At 36.4% G+C, this 25,230-nt stretch overlaps 1 protein-coding gene across 17 annotated transcripts; it reads right to left on the bottom strand.

The window, feature by feature from the left end:
- Window positions 1–391: 391 nt before the first annotated feature.
- On the bottom strand, window positions 392–23,999 carry LOC135612384 (sterol 3-beta-glucosyltransferase UGT80A2-like). Of its 17 annotated transcripts, none has more exons than XM_065108641.1 (15): window positions 23,779–23,999; window positions 21,863–22,044; window positions 19,084–19,320; window positions 18,191–18,302; window positions 17,935–18,105; window positions 16,068–16,131; window positions 15,828–15,885; window positions 15,171–15,347; window positions 10,971–11,102; window positions 8,681–8,783; window positions 8,518–8,594; window positions 6,655–6,702; window positions 6,393–6,542; window positions 2,064–5,946; window positions 392–788 (listed from the first exon to the last, which is right to left on the bottom strand). In XM_065108641.1, the coding sequence occupies exons 1-14, from the start codon at window positions 23,840–23,842 to the stop codon at window positions 5,668–5,670; spliced, it is 1,854 nt and encodes a 617-aa protein (XP_064964713.1). In that variant the 5' UTR covers window positions 23,843–23,999; the 3' UTR covers window positions 392–788; window positions 2,064–5,667. The 17 variants fall into 17 exon arrangements, with proteins under 17 accessions (XP_064964713.1, XP_064964711.1, XP_064964710.1 ...); XM_065108639.1 differs by lacking the exons at window positions 10,971–11,102; window positions 15,171–15,347 and having other exon boundaries at window positions 2,064–2,198; window positions 3,335–3,444; window positions 5,786–5,946; window positions 23,779–23,995; XM_065108638.1 differs by lacking the exons at window positions 10,971–11,102; window positions 15,171–15,347 and having other exon boundaries at window positions 2,064–2,380; window positions 3,335–3,444; window positions 5,786–5,946; window positions 23,779–23,995.
- Between the last annotated feature and the right edge of the window lie 1,231 nt (window positions 24,000–25,230).

The raw sequence follows: 25,230 nt of genomic DNA on the forward strand, positions 1-25,230 counted from the left end.
TAAGCAAAATCAACTAAGTCCATAACAATACGATCAAGACGAGAAAGCAATTAACTTAGAGATCTCGGAGTTCTACTCAGCTGGAGATTTGGTCTCATGTGAATGCTGAATAGGATGCAGACCAGAATGCAGTATGATCTCAAGTTGTGATCTTTGTAAGTACTGTGAGGCAAGTGAGGATGGTCTCTCCAATCTTGTCTTGGAGTCGGAAGTCGTAGCTCTCATGCTGACCTACCCATGCATAATTGTCAAGCTAACCCTAATCTTTTCATCAATCTTCTAACATTACAAGAAGAAAGCCAATATGCTGGTTGGTGGCACACAGCTGCAATCATTCTGCTAGGTTCTATTAGTTCCCTTCTTTTCTCTCTGTGCATGAAGAAGATAATACTGAAAAGTTTTGTACTCTCAGGATCTGATCTTTGAATGTCGAAGAAGATAATGCACATGTCAGAGTATAGAAAAACAACAAAAATAATGTTAGGTGGGGGAACACCATGAGGTTTCTGACACAAGAATTTTCACAAGAATCCAAGACTTGTTGGCCATAATTGACTTGGATATGAATCAGTAGGATCCAGCATTTACATCTTCGTCCTGCAGAGAAGGGAGCTCTGAGGTCCTTCTTTCTTGCTTCAAGTCTGAACATGACCCAGCCCTACATCTTCCTACAGCCATTGGGCTTGACCTCCTTGCGGACCTTGGACCATTTGGAACAAGTCTCATCCTCCACTCTTCTGGAGGCTGATGACAGAAAGCTAACCTACATGTCCTCCATCTACATCTACCTGTCATCAGAACAAACATGACATAAGAGAAAAGTAAAGGGAACAGCCTTTGGATTGCTCTGAAAAACCTTCTCAAGATGAATCAAGCAAAATGCTTGGTCCAAATGATGCCAAAATGTATTGACATGCTCTAAATGTTGCTACAACTCATCTTGGTGACTTTATCGTTCTCAGCAGAATCATGCAACATCCGTAAAAAGGAGAAGAATATGTACAGATCTCCTAGTGGCTCATGCAGATTCTTGCCAATGTGGATATTTGTCGACAGGATTGTTCTCAGGGAAGACCCACAACATTTGTCAAACAGTTGTCAGGTACTTTGAGCATGAAAGATACCTGTGTGGGAATTGGCTGTCATGTTGATGCCAAACTACAAAAGGTGATGTCTATTCATGCAAAGATTTGTATAGATAGATAAATTGTTAGATGATATTGCATATATTTGTTTACATGACTATCTTGGTCAACAATTAACACCCTGATACTTAACTTTGTACAGCAAACCATCAATTTATATTTGGTGTACCTCATATTGCTTTCTCCTCTTGTCTCTTCTATATGCAGAGTGGCCATAACTCCTTTGCATACCATGAGTTCATGGGGACAAGAACAGTAACAGTGCATGTGAATCAGTTTAATTAGATTACCTTGTCATATATCTTTGGGTATTTTAAGTCACTGAAAAATAGATCATTGTCTTCTTTAATGGCAAGAGAAACATTAAAAAAAAAAAAATTCTTTTTTATTCCAATAGATCCCTTTCTTACCTTGTCATTTCTTGTCATATAACCCTTTTTTCCTTTTATTGTGTTTTTTTCAATAGATCTTGACTTCCGAATGTGTCTTTTTGGACTGATACCACAGAGTTTGACCTGGATTTCCATAGAACATTAGTTGCTCCAGTTGACACTGAAAACTAATTACATTCAGTAGGCCAAAAACAATAAAGAAAGAAAACAAATATTATGTGGTAAATGCCTAAGTATATGATCATGGACTGATCCCTCGGCCTGTTTGGACCTTCTCGGGTCTCAACGGATTTGACCTATTCAAGTATATGGCCCGTTTAAGGTCCACCATAATCCCAATTTTATGATCGACAAAAAGAAAAAGACAAACCAATAACTACAAGATGGTTGCAAGATGCCGTAAAAATAGATTCCTGCCTTCATCACTTCACCACTATATGCACACATACACATGCAAAATGGACGAACTGTAACGATGCAATGTAAATTAATTGCAAAACAAGAGTTGGATTAAAGCAAACCTTACCAAAAAATCAGGACACCTGTTCCAAGCGTTCACCATCAACTGAGCACCTTGAACTGGGGGTGAAGTCTCAAACTGCACTAAGCAAATCAAGGACTACTCATAAAGACATGCTCTGGTTCATAGTGACTTCATGATCTGCACCAAGAAACAAACAAGTCTTCTTGGAGGTTTAGCCTCTTTTATACAGTATAGGAATTTACTGGGACAAGTTGATGTTTAATAGTGGTTTAGCATGGTTACCTGATGTGAGAGAACAGAAGAAACAGAGTGTCCTGCCCCTTAGAATGGACAGATACGAAGGGAAAACCCACTCTTCACTGTTAATTCCAAGAATAGACCATTGCATTTCAAGGAAATGAAGAATCATCCTTTTGCTACATATAAATTCATATTATATTTGATAAAACATGCAGGGTATCCCGGAAAGTCACCTTAATCTCTTAAGGTTTTTCACTGAAGACAATTTAAAGTAAATCCCATGTGGCTGTAGATTCAAGTCAGCTATTGAAATAAGAGAGAGTAAGCTATGATACTATTTCCCACTAATCTTGTGAAATGTTTGTGCAACTGCACAATGGCATGTGGCTTTCAGGACGTTCATAGTCTATGGAGTAAAAGTTTGCTCAATCAGAAGAAAAAGTAATGGAACAAAAGGAAGATCATAGACATGATCCACGACTTTTGGCAGTCTAATTTTCCACCAACAGTTTGGATCTTTAACAAGAACAAGCTACGAGAAAATAGAACTTATCGAAGTCACAAACTACGAGTCTGATACGAACAAACAGATATTGGAAATACCTAGAAATAGTACAAAATGTATCAGGACTTAAACAGTACAAGAAACAGATATGAAACGAAACAGAAGGAGAATTTTATAACATGTATCAGGACCTAAACAGTACAAAATGCCAAAATTCACAGAAATAGGCTAAGAGAATCAAGCTTGCCTAATTGCTTGATAACATTCCATCGCAACGTAAACATCGTGACTATGTTAAATCAATATTGGAAATAACAAGAAAATGGGGAAAAAGGTTCTTCTTAAAGTTCCATGTACATAACAACACCACCAGTGCATGTCACATTCTATTCTCCCGAGCATGAATATCAATCAAGGAGAAGAAGGAATAGCGTGTTTGTCATCTAATAGCCATTAAATACATTGCCATAATTTAGAAGATGGATTTTCACGCAATACAAATTAGAACATGCACTAGGATATCACTGTTATTAGAAATAAATGAAAAGGATTCATTCATGTAGCTCACCCCAAATAGTTGGGATTATAACCCTCTGTACTTGTTAATGATGCTTTTGTATGGCCTAATTGCTTATATACCATGAAAGACCCACTGACATCATCTCCATTTCATGCACTCTACAAAAAAATAGACTCCAAGTTATAGCAACATAACAGAAGTATGGCTCAAGTATGAATAGATAGATGTAAGCAACATAAAAGCAAAGATCTTACAGATTGGTTCCACAGGTGCAACAATACTAAATCTTACCTGCAGTCTTGACTATGGACTTCCAATCACCATAAGTGTTTCTACTCAGTAAAGTGAGATACTAATCAGAGAAATTGGGAGCAAGTTCTTTAGCAGCTAACAAGAGGAGGTCCAATGAAAAACGACAAAGAATAGGACAGACATAATTTCTGCTTCATAAGTCATATTAACTTTAATCAAATGCTTGCTTAATGCAATTCTTACCATATAGCCCAAAGCTAAAGCAATATCACTTCTCAAGCATGAATGCTGAATTTGCACCAGTACAGGAAGATCCATCAATAGGAGCATTAAGTAGCACAAGAATGAAAACAAATAATTTATCATTATAACCTATCTAGCATACAAAGCTGAAAGTTCATGCAACTTTATTTTCCTCATCATATCTGAATCACCAAAATAGATAAGAATATTGACGTTAACCATAAATGAACACACAAAAGGATAACCACAAAATCATCACCTTGGATTATTTGTTTGCTCTCCACGAGGACAATTAAGATGAAGATAGCATCACCACTAAATCAATGATCCTATTGATTTAGTGGTGATGCTATCTTGATTTTCTTTTTTTTATCATATAGACGAGGTTATTGTATAATTGACGGTTTGATGAAGTTTATTATAAATAGTATGAAGAAAATATTAGATATGATATGATCATGGACAATTCGATAAGATCAATAATATAGATAGATCATAGAATGGATGCAATCATAATAAGCAGAAAATGTCATTCGCTTAGCCACGTTAAATCATTCATTTGATAGTTGCGAGACTTGAAGCTTAGAGATATGTATTTTTGTATGTGCTCGTGCATTGTATGTATAGAAAACTAATATCGTGTGATTAATTAGTTATTACCTCCCAATTGGTCCAAACAATTTGGGTTTGTTGTGATGCCTCACGAGTTTATCCACCCTTTGAACAATTCTAATAAAATCCTTTGACTAATTGTTAATGTCAAGGTTTTCCCAAGAGATATCAATAAGGAGGATTAATAAAATCCTTGCTCGATATTAAGGGGGACGACTCTCATTGTCAATTTGGTTGATGACTAAAATGACCTGTCTATATTTTTCCTTCTTTACAAAATTCTTTCCTGATTTATTTATTTAAAGAATAGAGAAATTATATTAAAAAAAATATATTAGTGAATAATTTAGATAGAGGTTTATATGAGAAAGAATATGTAACACCCTTGATTAGTCCCACATCGAAAGTGGGTAACACCTCTGATTAGTTCTACATTGAAAGTGAGCAAGATTAAGATTAGCTTATAAGGGTTTGATGAACTTTCAATATGGGACTAATCAGGGGTGTTATAATCACCCTCACTCGAAGGCTTGACATCTTCATATCTAATGGGCTAATTGACTTATCAATTTCGTTTGGTCCAAACTATTGACCAAAATGTTGTAACACTTTCAATGTGGGACTAATCAAGGGTGTTACAGAATATTTTATGATGATACGAGCAGGTGATAAGAAAACCTATAAAAAGATGTTAGATAATTACCATTAGTGATATGAAAAGAAATATGAGGAAACTTAATTTCATTAAGAGTATGATTTTTGATGTAATTGTTGGAGTTGGTTGTTTAAACAAACAGGAGGCCTGATAAAAAATTTATAATCATCCGTGATGTGCACAATCAACACCGCACTTTAGTACAAAGCAATGCGTGAAAACAAAGGTTGGGGTGTCTCTTAATTGTGACTTGACCTGTGTTGGGTCACTTTTCGACAGACTTCTTTGATCGAGCAATTAATTAAATTAAAAGTGAAGGAATCTTCTCTTTCTCTGTCTTCTTCCGTTGACAATTAAACCAACCCACCACCAACTCTCGTGTATTGCTGTCCCGTTCCGCCCAAGACAAAATGCACCGGTTCTCATTGCTTTAGGCCTTTATGTTTAGCCTGTGACGTGATGGCGTGGCAGCAGCACAACGGTAGTGACTCTCGTGGGATCCACTGTCGCTTGCTCTATGGGAAAGCCGAGGGGTCGAGGAATTCCACGAACCGGAATGGCCAGGACGTGTACATTATGGCGTAAAATTAAAGCCAGCACGTGGGATGGCATGGGATGATTAATAACTGGTAGGGTAAGATATATGTACTCTAGCATATAGATATATGTTCCACCATAAATGCCTTTCTTTAACAACATAAAATGCACAGAATATAACTTGAGGTGAAAAAAAACACCTTCTAATAGGAGCAACCAAGAAATCCACGAAGCTTGACGGTTCAGGTGTAACTTGAGGTGAGATTTTTGGAGGAAGATGCTTTAGAAATGCTTTAACAGCTCCAGAAACACCATCCTCCGTTTCCATGGCTTTGGCTAGTTGGACAGCATTTTCTTTCACCTGTAAATTTGCAAAATCCACATACATTAGACTACAAAAGGAGACTAAATGATTGATTCACCAAAACTAAGGTTTCCAATAATAAATATTGCTGTTTGAAAGTTCACAGAAACACATAATCCAATCGCTGCAGGTTTTGGATACATTCTGCAACGAGTTTTGTAGGAGCAACATTTCCAATGAAACGAAGTAGAGTCCTAATTGTAAAAGAACATCTGGTTCTCATTGCAATTGTAAAAGAACATCTCTGACAACTCCTGCATTTTTCAGAAGCCTCACCACTGTATTGTAATTGGTAGTTGGTAGTTATCTCTCGCATCTGGTTCTCCTACTAGCCACCATTGTCTTTTACCACAAATCATGGTCATATGTTTTGTCTTATCATGTTCTCACCAAGCACAAATATCAAAATAATCATATGACATTTGGAAAGGCCGATTACTAACCTTCGGTGTCATCATGAACATTATTGCATCAACCAATTTTTCTAGTGAAAATTGATCAACAGGGATAGGTGGGGGTCCCAGTCCCCTGGCATGCACTCGTTCTCCCCAAAAAGGTTGGTCACCAAAGAAAGGTACAATAGTAGTTGGGCACTACAAAACCAACGTTATGTAGACAAGTATGTACATAAGCAAATTTTACGGTCTCTAATATGAGAAAAAAGAAAAAGAAAGCAAGACAGAGAAAGCAAGTTAGAAGTGATACAGCAGCCCTAAGCCCAGCGGCTGTTGTTCCAGCACCACCATGATGCACCTGAAAATATACAAAAGATAAAAATCAGTTCAAATATGAAGTGTTGCTGGCATTCATCAACATGCCGTTAGGACATCTAGCTCTGTTGTTGGCAGTGAGACCAATCATGTCTAGTTGTAAAGCATACAATGAAACAGCAGCAAATGAGCAAATTTGATATATCGGGTCTCACTCATTTGTCTCATTCCAAAAAATATTATTTTTTCATAAAGGAATAGCAAAGCCAATCACATAAGTAAATCACTAAAGCTTCACATATTTAAGCAGCTTTGGAGATTTTGGATTAAGTAGTCATAAAACAATATTCCCTCGATTAATGTTTTTCAATTATATAAGGTGTTTAGTTGACGGAAAGAAAAAAACATACTGGTGGAAGATTGAGAGAAGCTAAAAGCGATAGTTCAAAAACTTGAATAATACTACAATATCAATATTACTAAAATTGTTCAACTGAATAGTTGATCAATTTATTTTCACCACTATCAATCAACAAACAATGTTGTAGGTCCACATTGGATCTAGTATTTTTAAAAGCTCTTGGTGCATGCCTAAGCGCCTGCCCGAACGAAGTAAGGCGCTCAAGAATATTAAATTTTAAAAATTATATATTATGATCGATAAATATGATCCTAAAAATAAAAATGACACAATCTAGTTTCTACTAATGGAGAATTATGCTAAACAAGTTTCTAACCAGTGCTAAACAGTTCTAAAGAGTGAGTCAATATAGCAAGGTCTGCAATATCGAATTGTATCGCTCGGTACGAGCGGTACGTACCGGTCCGACAGGCTATCGGTACATGACCGCCCGCTACCGGGCGGTACGTTAAAAAAAACCCCGTATCGGACGATACGGGGTATTATCGGGTGGTAATGGTCGAAATTTCGACCGTTACCGCCCGGCACTACTCGGTAACGGTCGATTTCGACCGTTACCGCCCGGTACAACTCGATAACGATCGATTTCGACCGTTACCGCACTATAGCAGTAACGGACTGAAAACCCTATCCTAATTTTTTTTTTCAGGTATTTTCAGAGGGTTTAATGGACTGAAATCAAGTGTACCGCTTGGTACACCTGGGTGTACTGCTCGGTACACCGTACTGTACCGTACCAAGCCCAGGTCAAAACACCGGCACGGTACGGTATTGCGAACCTTGCAATATAGTGCTAAAAGAGTTATAATTAGTGTTAAAGAGTTCTAAAGAGTGGATCAATATGATGCTAAACAGTTTTAACCAACGCTAAACAGTTCTAAAGAGGGAATTGAGAAGAGGAGTAACCGACGACTATTGAGGAAGGTGGGGGAAGGAGAGGGAGGCGGACAAAGCTACGGATGAAGGCAGCGGCGACAGATGTAGGGTTTCACTTCGGGTTTGTTTCCAAGGGGGGGCGGGTTTTGTGTTATGGTTTCACTTTGGGTTTGTCTCTCGGGAGGGTGGGTTTGACTTGCTCATTCCATAGAACCATGCTCAAACTCCAACCCAACTTCACTTGGGCACTCGCCAGAGGCGCTCGACACTAGGGCTCAGGCGAGCGCCTAAGCAGCACTTCATCGAAACATCTCGCCTGAAGGTTTTGCAAGGCGCTCGAGCCACACCTCGCCGAAGCACCTTTTGAAAACACTGATTGGATCCTCCTTATTTCAAGAGACTTGAGCCAATGCTCAACTAATATGTACCCTATGATTCCTGCTATAGCAGGTACCTGAACTCTATATTGAAATTTTCTTCATATGTCATAGAAGATCTTGGAGTAACACTGCAACAAAAAGTAGCATCAGCAAATCAAAAGTGTCAAGTTGCATGGCTTACCACTGCCTTACACTGCGGGAATAACCAGTCATGGGGAACATTATCCAGCAGGTACACGTAATCCTTGGGTTCTGCCACTGAAAAATAACATCCTTCTATAAAATATCTCAGAAGGATAAGCAACAAAGAGAAAAAAGAACTGTCATATAAACAATACGCTCACAATTTCCAAGGCCACCCCAGCCCTTATTGATGATGCCTCTTTGACCAGTAATTTTTTGTGCCTCCACAATAATCTTTGTCATTTTTCCAGGTTCTTGAACAGGCTACAAATTTACACAAAAGTTTAAAATAAGAATGAGTACCGATACTAGGAGGGCATAGACATTGATGATATTAAATCCTATAGAGTTATGACCACAACAAAATTCAAATAGTCAAGTTGAACAACTAAATTTGCTAAAACATCTTATATGCATGAGGTCTAGGAGGCACACAGGATCTGAGGTATGTGTAATATGCACTGCAATGTGAAGCTCCTGTTGCTAGAGAAGGATTACTCTATTTAAAATTTGTCAAAGTTAAAATTGTAATGTTCTCTTAATGTTACAGGGATTATAATCAAGCAGCAAATTCGGTTTTAACGCAAGGTAGAATGGCTGGGGTCGAAGTGTTTTAGAAGGAAAAATATACCTTCTCTCGTTAAAATTTTGTCAAATGACCTTAACATGTCAGTGTGTAGATAAATTGAAGGAGCAAAAGATAAATTGCTCTTTCTGATAGTAATGCTTGTAGAAAATTACATGTTATTTTTTGTGCTGTAAAATTGATGGAGCAAAAGATAAATTGCTCTTTCTGATAGTAATGCTTGCAGAAAATTACATGTTATTTTTTTCCAAGAAAAAAAAAGTTCTATTATGATTTCAAACATCTTCTCATTGATATAATTCTAAATAGTTTATTTCCTTTGTTTTATTCCATGATCTTTGTAGATTTCACCTGACTTTAATTTTACTTAATTATGATTTTTGTCTTCTTTTGCAGCTCTCGTATCAGATTGTTGATTCTGTGATTTGGCTTGGAATATGCGACATGATAAATGATTTTAGGAAACAAAAATTAAAGCTGCAACCTGTGACTTATTTAAGTGGTGTACAGACTTCTGCCTCTGACATACCTTATGGGTATATCTGGAGTCCCCATCTTGTTCCAAAACCAAAAGGTTATTTTTTGAACTTAGTGATCATTGTTTAAACATATACTTTGAGTATAGATGTTAACTCTGTGACTGGCTCATGAACTGGACAATTTCTCCTGGTCTAATCTGAAATCGAGCTTACCACACTGGCATACCGGGCAATAAGCTGACTGGTAGCCTGTTGTACCAAACAATAAGTCTATCATCTGATACTTGCTTCTCCATGGTCCATCGCTGCCGCCTTCCCACCATGCTGTTGCTCCTCCATTTGTTCGTTTGTGTAAGGGCCTCTCCTAAACTGCTTGCATGCATTGTGATCTCTTCTCTACTGCATGCACACTCCTCTTCCTTCTTTTGCCTCCTCTTGCTCTCACTCTTGTTCTAGGTTCATCCTCCTTCTCTTCCTCTTTATTATGCTCTGCTCGTCTATATGGTACCAAACGGTATCAACCGTTGATACATTTATCGGTACCAATATCGTGCCAATCTGACCATCAGTTGTTATGGATACCAACTGAGACTTTAATTCTTGAATGTATGATGACAACATAAAATTTATCCAACTATAAGAGGTCAGCTTGTAGTTGCATGTAAATGTATTTTCATAATTTTTGTCAGAAAAGAAATGATGACACCAATTTCTGTTGTTTTTTTTTTTGTTCTTGAATTGGTATAATAAATTAAGCTGCATTAGCTTTTCACGTTATAGACAACAAAAGCGTTAGTCATAACTCTTTTTTTATATATTCATAAACTGACCTTTCTGAAAAATTTTTTACATTTTGATATTTGGTGTATGGAAAAGTGTAAGCTTCAATTGTTTTGTGTGGTTACTATTTGCGATTGGGGACCCAAAATTGATGTGGTTGGATTTTGTTTCCTTGACGTTGCATCAAATTATGAACCGCCAGAGTCACTTGTAGATTGGCTGAATGCTGGTGAAAAGCCTGTTTATATTGGGTTTGGTAGCCTTGTAAGTTCATTTTGCTATTATGACGATCTTTCCGCAAATGATCTTTCATTGACTCTCCATAGCTTCTGCAAAGTATCATTGCAGCCATATTGAATTTATTTTCTTTCACATTTGTTGACTATCGCAATTTGCAATACAGCATTCAGACCAAATATGATTTCAAAAAATTTACCAAACATCAATACATATTTGAAACAATGATAGAAAATTGCGACAGTCAACAAATGTGAAAGAAAATAAATTCAATATGGCTGCAATGATACTTTGCAGAAGCTATGGAGAGCCAATGAAAAATCATTTGCGGAAAGGGTGACCAACATCATAATAGCAAAATGAACTTACAAGGCTACCAAACCCAATATAAACAGGCTTTTCACCAGCATTCAGCCAATCTACAATTGACTCTGGCGGTTCATAATTTGATGCAAGGTCAAGGAAACAAAATCCAACCACATCAATTTTGGGTCCCCAATCGCAAATAGTAACCACACAAAACAATTGAAGCTTACACTTTTCCATACACCAAATATCAAAAATGTAAAAATTCTTTCAGAAAGGTCAGTTTATGAATATATAAAAAAAGAGTTATGACTAACGCTCTTATTGTCTATAACGTGAAAAGCTAATGCAACTTAATTTATTATACCAATTCAAGAACAAAAAAAAAAAACAACAGAAATTGGTGCCATCATTTCTTTTCTGACAAAAATTATGAAAATACATTTACATGCAACTACAAGCTGACCTCTTATAGTTGGATAAATTTTATGTTGTCATCATACATCCAAGAATTAAAGTCTCAGTTGGTATCCATAACAACTGATGGTCAGATTGGCACGATATTGGTATCGATAAATGTATCAACGGTTGATACCGTTTGGTACCATATAGACGAGCAGATCATAATAAAGAGGAAGAGATGGAGGATGAACCTAGAACAAGAGTGAGAGCAAGAGGAGGCAAAAGAAGGAAGAGGAGTGTGCATGCAGTAGAGAAGAGATCACAATGCATACAAGTAGTTTAGGAGAGGCCCTTACACAAACGAACAAATGGAGGAGCAACAGCATGGTGGGAAGGCGGCAGCGATGGACCATGGAGAAGCAAGTATCAGATGATAGACTTACTGTTTGGTACAACAGGCTACCAGTCAGCTTATTGCCCGGTATGCCAGTGTGGTAAGCTCGATTTCAGACTAGACCACGAGAAATTGCCCAGTTCATGAGCCAGTCACAGAGTTAACATCTATACTCAAAGTATATGTTTAAACAATGATCACTAAGTTCAAAAAATAACCTTTTGGTTTTGGAACAAGATGGGGACTCCAGATATACCCATAAGGTATGTCAGAGGCAGAAGTCTGTACACCACTTAAATAAGTCACAGGTTGCAGCTTTAATTTTTGTTTCCTAAAATCATTTATCATGTCGCATATTCCAAGTCAAATCACAGAATCAACAATCTGATACGAGAGCTGCAAAAGAAGACAAAAATCATAATTAAGTAAAATTAAAGTCAGGTGAAATCTACAAAGATCAAGGAATAAAACAAAGGAAATAAACTATTTAGAATTATATCAATGAGAAGATGTTTGAAATCATAATAAAATTATTCCTGCAGTGTAAGCCCTTCTGTTCTCCCAATGCTAATTCTATGTCTATCCAAAAATAAACAAATCCTTACATGATGCTCAATAAACTAGCTACAAAAAGGAAACTAAATAAAACCAATTTTTTTTCCTTTCCTTCTGTTCTCTCAACGCTAATTCCAGGTCTCATTTCAGAATAAACAAATCCTTAAAAGCTGAGTGTCATTATCAAACAGAAGATTATTAGTGATTATGGTCGAAGTCTATCTAGATTACAAGATAAATAGGTTAGGCTGCAACTCATTCTCCTGACAAACAGTAAAACTCAGAACCGAATTATTACAAGCTAAACTACAAGAGTCCGACATAATTATTTAACATATACTCCAATATTTATGTCCTTGTGGCATATAACATATTGACCGAGAAAATGTAATACATTAGCATAAAAAAAATAGTAACACTGACTTAGGTTGCATTTGAGAACATATTTATATTTTTAATGTGCATTTAGAGAATACTGTTTAGAACTTTAGAATATGCAACTCTAGAATACAGTTTAGTAAACAACAGATAAAAATTATATTTTAAATATGCATTGACATAACTATTTTTTGGTAAAATTAGATTTCAAAAGTTCATTGAATACTATAGACAAATTTATCCTTTTAATATTTTTAATAGTTATTCAAAAGGAAATACATATTTTTATTTAAATTAATAAGTAAATAAATAAATGTCTGTAATCTTACAAAAGATTTCATATGGCCCGGATATATAATAAATAAATAATATAATCATATAAATGAATGTAAAAAAACCTTCGAAAATAAATAAATAAAATTTCATCTTATAAAAGATATAAATCATGTTGGTTTCTCACTAAATTATATTGGCCATTATGTAATTTTATATAATGTCATAGTGGATTTTAGGAATTTGAAAAGTTACATTAGCATCCCACAAATGTTGCATGCGATGCTGCCTTTGTCGATGCTACCCCGAGGTAGCATCAACATTTGAATATTTGCAATACAGCATTCAGACCAAATATGATTTCAAAAAATTTACCAAACATCAATACATATTTGAAACGTGCATTATACCATCAATGCACATTTCAAATATGTTCCCAAATGCACTCTTAGTCAATAAGATAAAAGCGTTCGTATAGCAGTAATTATCATGCGTGACGGTGTGTAGATAATTCAACTGATATCTGCCAAAAGGATGAGCTCTAGTGAATGAGGATCATGCGAATGTAGGATCTTGGAGGGTTCTTGTAACCCTCAGTGAATAGAAAGATTACTTCCAATTTTCCATATTAATTCCTATATGTTCCATACAAATACTGAAGAGACATTTTATATAACTGATAATTTTGCAAAATAAATTTCTTCAGCACGTTTTGGCACAGGATCATCAAGGTCTAACCTGGGCACCCCATCAGACAACTCAGCTTTTGATATAAGAATTTGCAGCAGATATGCACATTGAGACTTATTTATGTCAGTAATAACTAGTAATTAACCTAGAAGACAGAAGGGGAATGCCATTGCGAGTATCTTTCAAGGAGGATTTAAGAAACATTTCACACATCAAAAGAAGTAAAGAACCACTCTAGATTTCTCAAACATGTGGTAGACAATTCCTGAAACCAACTATAACAGTGATGTGATCTGAAACCAGGATGCCTAGTAAAAGGTAAGGAACCAATCTTTATATATAAAAGCTCATACAACATATTTGAGAAAAAGACGTGCAATTGCAATCTATAGTGGTAGAATAATTATGCAGTACAAACTAGTGCCTATTAACAAATAACCAGTTAGAGTACTAATAAGCTTTAAGAGAAGAAATAAAAAACTATAAAGGCAACAGTCAACAAATGTGAAAGAAAATAAATTCAATATGGCTGCAATGATACTTTGCAGAAGCTATGGAGAGCCAATGAAATATCATTTGCGGAAAGGGTGACCAACATCATAATAGCAAAATGAACTTACAAGGCTACCAAACCCAATATAAACAGGCTTTTCACCAGCATTCAGCCAATCTACAAGTGACTCTGGCGGTTCATAATTTGATGCAAGGTCAAGGAAACAAAATCCAACCACATCAATTTTGGGTCCTCAATCGCAAATAGTAACCACACAAAACAATTGAAGCTTACACTTTTCCATACACCAAATATCAAAAATGTAAAAATTCTTTCAGAAAGGTCAGTTTATGAATATATAAAAAAAGAGTTATGACTAACGCTCTTGTTGTCTATAACGTGAAAAGCTAATGCAACTTAATTTATTATACCAATTCAAGAACAAAAAAAAAAATAACAGAAATTGGTGCCATCATTTCTTTTCTGACAAAAATTATGAAAATACATTTACATGCAACTACAAGCTGACCTCTTATAGTTGGATAAATTTTATGTTGTCATCATACATCCAAGAATTAAAGTCTCAGTTGGTATCCATAACAACTGATGGTCAGATTGGCACGATATTGGTACCGATAAATGTATCAACGGTTGATACCGTTTGGTACCATATAGACGAGCAGAGCATAATAAAGAGGAAGAGAAGGAGGATGAACCTAGAACAAGAGTGAGAGCAAGAGGAGGCAAAAGAAGGAAGAGGAGTGTGCATGCAGTAGAGAAGAGATCACAATGCATGCAAGCAGTTTAGGAGAGGCCCTTACACAAACGAACAAATGGAGGAGCAACAACATGGTGGGAAGGCGGCAGCGATGGACCATGGAGAAGCAAGTATCAGATGATAGACTTACTGTTTGGTACAACAGGCTACCAGTCAGCTTATTGCCCGGTATGCCAGTGTGGTAAGCTCGATTTCAGACTAGACCAGGAGAAATTGCCCAGTTCATGAGCCAGTCACAGAGTTAACATCTATACTCAAAGTATATGTTTAAACAATGATCACTAAGTTCAAAAAATAACCTTTTGGTTTTGGAACAAGATGGGGACTCCAGATATACCCATAAGGTATGTCAGAGGCAGAAGTCTGTACACCACTTAAATAAGTCACAGGTTGCAGCTTTAATTTTTGTTTCCTAAAATCATTTATCATGTCGCATATTCCAAGCCAAATCACAGAATCAACAATCTGATACGAGAGCTGCAAAAGAAGACAAAAATCATAATTAAGTAAAATTAAAGTCAGGTGAAATCTACAAAGATCAAGGAATAAAACAAAGGAAATAAACTATTTAGAATTATATCAATGAGAAGAGAGTACCAATAGTAAAATATATGAAGAAGAAGGTCATTAACTACATACAACTCAAGATTATACTAAAAAGCAAGACCAGATAAAAGCACGAAAATTGATTCAATGGCTTCAGAATATAAGCTATAGGTAGAAAAAAAAAACCATAGGCCATTATTATGACATCATGCAGTATACTGCCGAGATAGGTAATGAAAGAAACTAAGCTGGCATCAAAGCACAAAGAAAGAACTTTCACATTAGCTTAGAATTTTACACAATAACATCAAGATCTTAACTAGGTTAAACAGAAAATGTTAACCACTCTTTAATTTAATACAGAAAATATAACAAATGAAACAATAGGAGAGCAAAATATATTTCTCTTACTCTATATCCAACAGATTGCTTGACACGGGAAAGAGGATGTGGAAATTCACTAGTTGGTCTGAAAATGTGAAAGAAAATGTCACATCAGGCACACTTCAGCTCTTAGGTTAAGGTAATAACAGGCAGTGCATATAGATTTGCAAGTTACCTACTTTTACTAAAACCAACTTCAAACATAGCCATAATGTAAACCACCATATGCTAATACACAAAGAATGAAAAAGGGAAATAAGATCTCACGTCCATGGCATTGTAAAAAAAATGTGAATTGGTACTTTTAGCGCCTCAGCCACATGTGTATGCCCTGAACATGCAGTCATCCAGGTCGATAGTCAGAATCATCATTCCTCAGGGATATAAAACAAAAAAAAAATAAGTCCTTATGGAAATGACGAAACATGAGCATAAACTCAATGCAGTCTGTTTATAGTATCTATTAAACCACTATAACCATATACAAGTAGAGACGAGCAATAAACATCTTGTGCTATCAAGGCAGATTGAGAAAGCAAGTAATTTAACTAACCACACAAATGTAGCACATGAAATACAAGGAGGTGACTAGTGAAGTTATATGGTGCTCAGCAGTAGGAGGAACTATGTTTAACTTCAGGCTTTGCTGGATCTGAATAAAATGATCAAGGTTCATTCTTAAATACTCAGCTTGTTTCTAAGACCAAAATAGGTAAAAAAAGCAAAGTGATCATATCCTGTTAAAAACTCCACTGATGTCCAGCAGTAGATCACATCACAACTTTTACCTTGATGTCAAAGAGACGTAAAGCTTATGTGATTTTAATTTTGAATTAGTCCTGTTACAGAATACCCTTAATGTTTAACACGTGTACCTTTTTCCAACCATGTTGCGATGATATCATTAGATTTTATTACATTGCATAGGCCTGTTCCTGTGCCTAGGCATATGCCTTGGCAGCAAACCCCATAATGCCACCCTCAAAAGACCAGCATGAATCAGTTGGTATATACATTGTTTGCAACAGAGAGCCTAAGCAGCAGCTCTTACCCAATGATCCTGTTCAAGATATACCAAATAAGCCAATGATATCTCAGGCAACAAACCAGAAAAGTTGAGAATTTGGTATCCTGGGGGCCATTATTAAGTGCAATGAGTACTTTGTCTTAGTCGGCCTTTTTCAGTTTATCGGAGAGGTGAAAGCCTGTTTGTCTGTGCGAGTATGATATTGGTGTGGAATTTCATTATTTTAAATAAATCCTTCCCTCAGTTATCCTAGACTTATTTCCACTTCATATGGCCCATGTACTCCATTCGTTTGTTAAATTATTTTTCCTTCATTTTGGTCTGAGATATGCCAAAACATATCACTCTCTTAGGATGTTGAATTGTTGCCAATAATTATTGATTCACTAGAATGGCCGCCTGCATATAATTCATGGATCTACCCTGCCCATAAGACAACATACTATTTGTCGCTTGATGTAGCACCATAAATAATGACTGTAATATCATATATTGCAATATCACCGGTTTGGTATAGTTCAACTGGTTTTTATCGGTCCGACCACCAACCAGTATGCGGACCAGCCCAAATAGGGTGGCCCGATCTGGTTCGGTATAATTATATTATTATTATTATTTTCTCTTTTAACTTTAACCCTACACTAGGGCTTGGCTTGTGCATTGTGACTCTCACGTCTTCACCCATCGCTACTCCCATGTCTGCTTGTCGCCCTCTGCTCGCCACCACCCATGCGCCCGTCGCCAACTCCTAGTACACCTCTTCATCCTCGCCTTCCTCTTCCTCTTCTTCTTTCTTCCTTTGTTTCTCTCCCTCCCCCATCAATACCAAAGTATGTTTTAGCACACCGTATGTTGGTATGCTGGAATGGACCAGACTCGAATCGGTCTAACCATGGCCCATAATTGCAAACCTTGTGTAATATAATGATATAATGCACAAACAAAAAAAAACATAAGATTATGTAGTGTATTATATATTACTTTCTTACTGTTCTTGGAGGCTAAACAATAGATGCTGACATATCTTAATCTGCTAAAATCAAGACCAAGAGAGGAAAAGATAAAAAATCTACTTTCAGCTAATAGTATAGAAGTTTAGATTCTAACCATATGCGGGTGGATTTGCAATTATAGCATCGACTTTGAACGGAACATCGGTGCCAATATCAGGATCCTTACAGGATGAAAGCAAGGAAAATATAATTTCTTTAATCTGTTTCCGTTGGATAGGTATCTCCGATGGTGCAGAAGGTAAGAAACCTTTATTCTTAACCATATCTGAAAAAGTACCAATCCATGAGCTGAACTATCCGGAAATACATTTGTCAAACACATTTAATAACTAACTAAATTATTCACATACATTCAGCAAGAATTTTTGGATCTCCACCTAGAGGATAAAACTCCAAGCCAGCAGTTAAAACAAATTCCCTGAAATTTGCATGAGTTGCCAGCCTAACACGATGACCATAGGCCTGAAAGAAACTTATTTCATAATCATGGGGCAGTCATGTGGAACACAATGTCCAAAGAGGCTAAATGCTGAAAAAATGAAGTACATATAAATCAATAATACTGCCTTCTGAAAGTAATGAAAATCAAATGTCTGCGCATAAGGAAATGATGTCCAATATCAAAAGACAATGCTGACTAGACAAACATGAAGGACAATGCTGACAAGTATTCTTAGCCTTTGTTCTAATAGGACAAAAATATTTTTTATTTCTCCCATGTCTCAAATGCCCAAATGGGATACTCAAAATACTGGATCAAGATGTATAAAACTAGGAACTTTTGATGAGACCAACGATGCATAAGAAGAAAAATTAAAACCATGCACAAACAATTAACAAAGTTCCAGAGTGTTAAATAAAAATGACTATAAATCTCAGGGGGCACCATTTCGGGTACTGGATCCGTCTCGGAGATTTGTTAGATCTGTATGTACCAGGCTTATACCAGTGTACCGACACATGATACGTTCAGGCGTGTCAACAAGGACTCAAGCAATCCGTTTCTCGGTTGTCAGTTAGACCAATCCATACCATCCGCACCATACCGACTTGGGTGATACAACAAACGTTGATAAATCTTACTAGGCACTTCCGAAATTTAAATTGGAAATTTTCTTAATAAAAAATATGAAGTAAATCTACTTACTAAACACTGCCTGAACTAAGTTACAAATCCAAAATTAGACCGATGGTAATTGTTAGGATTTAGTAATACAGAAGAATACATCACAAATTAACTAACCTGCAAAAGTTTTCCAATAGCAACAAATGGTTGCACATCACCTCGTGTCCCAACAATAAGAATGACTATTTGCATCGGAGGTCGATACTGTAGATCAGGCAAATCTACTGGCTCTTCATCAACTGCTTCACCATATATATTCTCAGATCTCAAATTTATTGATTTGGTTTCAAAATTGCTTGGAACATCTACCACAACAGTCCCATCATCCTTCACTGTAGCTATTTGATTTAACGTCTTCATCCGCATCATATAAAATTAAAAGAAAAACCATAAAAATAGATAACAAAAAAGCCCAATATAACTGAAAAGATTCCCTTACAAAGACAACATGATGCAAGCTTTCCTTGATGACAAAAACATAACATTGCAATGTCATACAGTATAAGGACAAAACTAGTAAAGGAACTGAACTTATTCAGCTTAAGCCAAGTAGCTGGGACCACCCAGCTTTTAGTTAGAAGGAATAATTCAGAGCAAAAATAAAATTCTCATTGCCCACTACCCATTTGAGCAAAATGTACCATTTGGCATGCAAAAATGAAGTTCTCAGAATTTAACGAGCAACAAGCATAAATTGATTTATATTTTTCTTCTATCTCTTCTTTTTTCTTTTCTTTCCCTCTCTCATTTCAGATGGATGAGTACCAAGCCAGTCCAGTTCAGTGTCTAAAATCAATTAGTTATAAGCTTTGGTTATGGGCTTTTAGGCTTCTTCAGTTTAGAACCTGGGTTTATCTTGCCACAATACTCCATTAAAACTCAAGTGTTCCTACTGTAGCATATTCATCAAAGAAGTGGAGAAGTGGATATGAAAGGGGAGGAATAAATGAAACTTGCCACATCAGAGTTTCGTCGAATTGGTATCTCGCTAGTGCTTCACTTCTCTCCTACGTGGCTCAGTGGTCTCATTCCAGTTTGACCACCAAAGAAGAGGAGAAACAATACATGATAGAAGAAACAAATTAAGCGTTAACTATTTATTCTACCCTTTGGTTTTAATGCCTAGTAAATTAGATTTTTCCCTTTTTATTCTACCCCGAGGAAATTAATCCTTGATTTGGGGTGCATCTAAAGTCCAGTTCATGATCTATCTTCATGGATGAACTTACTGTCTGTTCTCTTATCATTAAATATGCTTAACCACACAATGAATAATAGGTTAGTTCTCCATCATGTCTATAAATTTTAAAACCAATCCATTTCCAATCTATTTTTCTCAGTTGGTCATCAATCTTTATTTGTGTATCAACATCTAGCTATGATGGCATTGATTTCCCATTGTTGGCTGCTATAACCTACATAGCTGCAAAAAATGCCATACTTTCATGCTACAATGACTTTTGTTTTCCCATTGTTGGTTTGATCCTTTCTGTCATTGTGCATATTTGGCTTCATTTAGAGACATGCCCTAAGCCTATGTTGGCCACCATCCACCAATCCTTCAAAAGTACTTGGCTTCCATCTAGATTGTTCTATATGCAAAAGGGTCCATCATCTCGGGAAATTTGTAAGTTACAACTTATAACAACATCATACGTTATGGAAATTTTTGTTCCAATTTTGAATATGCAAGTTTTCATAAATCAAGTGGCAATTATAAGTCAATTTGTACTGGAAACTTTCACTTTTTCCTTAAAGAAGCTCATGTCCAGATTGTCAATGGTTATATTGTGGCCTAAAGCAGTGATCAGCATTCCATCATGCTTGGAACATATTTCTCGGCCCTTCTCAAGCTCCCATTAGCACACTCTGAAGTCTTCTTATTGCAAACTTATTATCAGCATCACAGAACAGAGTGTTTCGCAAGCAAAAGCTGCATAACAAGGACAGAGAACTTACTAACATAAGCCCCTGCAATATGTTCAATGTGACTAGACATAACACACCAGAAAGGAGGTGTTCAAATAATTAAGTCAAGGTGTCGTAAATTTTGAGTAAGACCAAAGAAATTATTAAAAATTTAAGGAAATGACATCTTACTATTCAAAGAGAAATTACTCTTGACAGAGCTAAATGGCAGGAAAAGACCCACATAACCAAAATTCAAATAGAAAATTTTGAATTAAAGGCTTCTTGTGGTGGATAATCATGCATAGGAGCTTTCGACTGTTAACTATGTTACATGTGGCTTCTAAGTTTTGAAGTCACTATCCAAAATTAATAACCATGATGAACAGTCTCTTAAGAGAACAAATACATTGAATATCTGGGAAGATGATATGGCTCACTAACCAGCTAAAAATGGACAGCAGTCATCCAATCCTTCCTCCCGTCTTCTTTTCTGCTGTCCTTTAAAATCTTTACTCTACTTCAAATCATAAATCAAAGTAAATATTCTGTGGCTTATAATTACAGGACAGAATTCAGCAATATAAATTAAAATTCATCAGTCTTGTTGACACATTTAAGAACTAAAATTATAATAACCAACCATCGATCTAATTCGTCTACAGGCAGCAGATCTAAAATCCACATTTAAGCATAACACCAACATAGTCTCTCACCAATTGCTAAAGCGCTGCATCTTCTTCTATTCTAACTGAGAAGATGGACCTAGGGTACCCCTCAAAATTTCTGCTTCATTTATTTTTTTAAAGCAGCAAACATGCCAAACAAGGTCGTGGTTAACTAGAGTAATAAAACTTAAAACTGTTCATGTAAAGAGCGACGCACAATAAGAATAATCTCTCAGCAATCAAAAGCTATACTAAAAAAATATCCTATAATATAAATATTAATACATCCCAGGAAATAAGGAAGGCCAAGAGGGTCAAACCTTTTGTTTGTCAGGAATCTTGTCGTCAAATAATTGGGCTGTTGGGTCATCATGTGGACTATTTTGCCCATGTTTCTCAGTTTTGGACCTTTCTAGATTTGGTCCTTCTGAGGAAGTCTCTGATTTTTCAGCATATTTTGTCCCTTTAGGCATTGTGCTTGCCCTAGGAAGATTTCTCTCGACTGAAACAACAGAAAGAGAATTTAGATGCTACATCACAGTATTAAAAATATATTTTCCACTTCTCAAGCTGTACAAAAGGAGCTACTATGCATTAGCAAATGTGGTGGTCTACATACTGCAGTATCATTCATCGGTAGCTCAGCATTTTTTAACAAATCAAAAGAGGAATAATCAAGATGTTGCAATTTGGCACCAAGAAGTAAGAAATTTACAAAGTGGCATTTCCATTTCTTCATCAGAAAATGAGTCCCCGTTGAACACAGAACCACTTTTTCTTGATATCGAACATAGTGCATGAAAGGAAACTTGCTATTGGACATTTATTTTCAACTTGGCATGGCAGTATTCAAAAAAACTTTCGACATACTTCACTTTAATTATAATTATGAAAATCAATCCTACCACTTCTAGTCCTGTGGTTTCCACACTTGAAGACTGAATACATCAAAAAATTTGTAAATGAAATGAATTAAAATAGAAAAAAAGACTTTTTTTTCTATTTTCCGTATGGGTTGCCCTGGAACCACTAATGTAAAAAAACACAAGTTTAGTCTCTGAACAGAGAGCACATCCCAATAAGTAACTTTATCTATAGAAGTCAGAAAATATAGAACAATCATAAAATAAATTTTGTTCAAACAGATACACTACCGATGCTCCACATTAAAAGGACATAATTGAGGTTAGCCAAGATGGAGAGCACCACTACCACTACCTATGACACATTCGACCAAGGTTAACCATAATAGTCATGAGGACTCTCTTGTTAAAACATACATATTTTCTCTCTATGAAATTTTAGCAAATCACACAATCTTTATATTCACAAATATATCAGTAGCAGATCTCAGTTCTATACTACCTGGTTGGTAACTAATGAGAATAATCTTCGTACAAGGAAAATGATAACTTGTCACATTTGTTCAAAAGAAAACTTACAAAGGAAGAACCTAAACTCACTGAAAAGCTGATGATGGTTCAATCAAGTCAAAACAACCTGTCTTGCGCGTGATGGTACCAGCTGGAAGATGTTATTCTAAGTGTACTAATATAAAAAAAATCATCTCTGATCTGGACAAAGACCATGATTAAAAAAGGGAAATAACCAAAGAACCGATCAACGATCACCGCTTGATAAGTTCTGCTCTTTAGAATGTTTTTTAGGTCAACAACATTTTCTTGGCAATTAAAAATCGCACTCCATCGAAAGAAAAATTTTCAGCGACTCTTGTCAATCTAGCACCAGCAGAAATCCAGCGCTACGACTAAAGCCAGTGTTCGGTGACTAGATATTTCTACATGTTTAGAAAATACTGTTTCCCAAATCTTGTTTTTCGCTACAATAGGGTCGTTCTCGGACAATTCCCAGTTAGTTACGAGCCCTCTAATCGATACGGGAGACACCACCGCCGTAAATTACCTATCTATCCGGAACCGCTAGATTTCATTCCTCTTCCTAAATCACTCGTGACGCCTCAAAACCCATCAGAGTAACTGATACCAAACTCCGAAATCAGACCCTCGAACTAATTAGAACCTCCCGTTGTCACATCGGTTACATCAGAAACACCCGAGTATCAAAGAACGCAGCGACATAAACACGCCGGTGGAACTCCATGAAGAAATCAATCATTCAAACACCCCATCGGCATAGACAACAGTACGAAATCACGGGGCACCACAACCCGCGAATACGAACCCAACCAAGAAGAAGAAAGGGTCGCGAAAATTACCCGCGGGAGAGGAGGCGGATCCATCTTTGTCGCTCTCCCCCATGCTGTTGCTGTTCTCCGCCATTATTAAACGCCTCAAAATTGAGAAGCGCCGGTGAGAGGAACGAAGAGGGAGTGGGGCATCGGGAATACGGTGCTCGCCAAGAAATAGTGAGAGCGAGTGGGAATCGGCGCTATGTAATGATGCCTTTAGCCTCCGAGTATAGCAATCACCAACCGCCACTTACGAATATGAAATATGGATTATCTAAATGGGAAAGCATCTCTTCAAGATTGGTGCACCCATTTCAAAAACGGACTTGGGTTTCTTAAACCGACGTGTCTATTTGCTGGGCCAGTCTATATCCTTCGATCGTTTCTTTTGATCTCAATCATCCGTCTGATGAAACAATGGACGGTTCTGATGGGCCTCTGAGAATTCGTGCTGTCTGAGGCACTCTTACTTGGAATTTGAGTTCGTCATTTAAAAAATAAAAAATAAAAAAACAATTCTATTAAAAGAAAACACTTATTCAGATACTACAAAATTAAAGGACGGTATTCCTGAATCGAAAATTCCCTCAAACACAAGATCCTTCTATGAGTTATTCCCTAAGCCTATGTGAATTCCTATTAGAGGCCTGGATTAATACTATTCTCTTGAGTTATTAGCCTACCTTCTTGGTGATAAACATAAGAAGGTATCTATCAACATGCACATGATATATATATATATATATATATATATATATATGAAAGATAAATGCATTATCAATAAAAAGGCAGACAAATGCAACATCAACAAAAAGGAAGACAAATGAATTATCAATAAAAGGGAAGACAAATGCAGTATTGTGCTTTATAGCAGAAGGTCAAAAAATAATAATAATATTAAAACTATTCGATTCGGGAATTTTACCTTTCCCCATTTGTTAGAGGGAAGTGAGGATTTTATCATAAGTAAATGATTTGACAAGAACATCAGTCATCATTTGGTTAGGTTGGGGACATGGACTCCAATCAATGATTGTTCTAAATCAAAGTTCGTCTTACCGTATCGTACCGACATTTCGACTCAGGCTCGGTACAATACAGTACCGGTGTACCAAACGGTACATCAGGGCATACCAAGCGGTACACCATAATGTACCAAGTAATTTTATATTTTTTCATACTGTAACACTGTTACAGTATATCATTGTTGCACTGTAGTTACGCTACAGTATAATATTGTAGCACTGTAGTGGTACCGGGCGATCCGCGTACCGGTAATCTGTCGGACCGGTAAGTACCGCCCGTACCAAGCGATACATTTCGGTATGACAGATCTTGTTCTAAACACAGATTGATTTTAAATATTATCATATTATTTGACAAAACAAGCTGATATGTCATTATGATTGGAGACTTGTTGACGATCAGTATCAATAATATAATGGATAAATATGTTTTGTATCTCCTATTCCTAATCAG

The sequence above is a fragment of the Musa acuminata genome, chromosome BXJ2-5 (assembly GCF_036884655.1).
Source record: "Musa acuminata AAA Group cultivar baxijiao chromosome BXJ2-5, Cavendish_Baxijiao_AAA, whole genome shotgun sequence".
In the NCBI taxonomy this organism is placed as follows: domain Eukaryota; kingdom Viridiplantae; phylum Streptophyta; class Magnoliopsida; order Zingiberales; family Musaceae; genus Musa; species Musa acuminata.

Excerpts from the sequence above, each read along its gene's own strand:
- LOC135612384 (XM_065108641.1), bottom strand. The coding sequence starts at position 23,842 with ATGGCGGAGAACAGCAACAGCATGGGGGAGAGCGACAAAGATGGATCC. Across the intron at positions 11,103-15,170 it reads ATCTTGTTCCAAAACCAAAA|GATTGGGGACCCAAAATTGA; the intron begins GGTTATTTTTTG and ends GTTACTATTTGC. Across the intron at positions 8,784-10,970 it reads ATATTGGGTTTGGTAGCCTT|CCTGTTCAAGAACCTGGAAA; the intron begins GTAAGTTCATTT and ends GTAAATTTGTAG.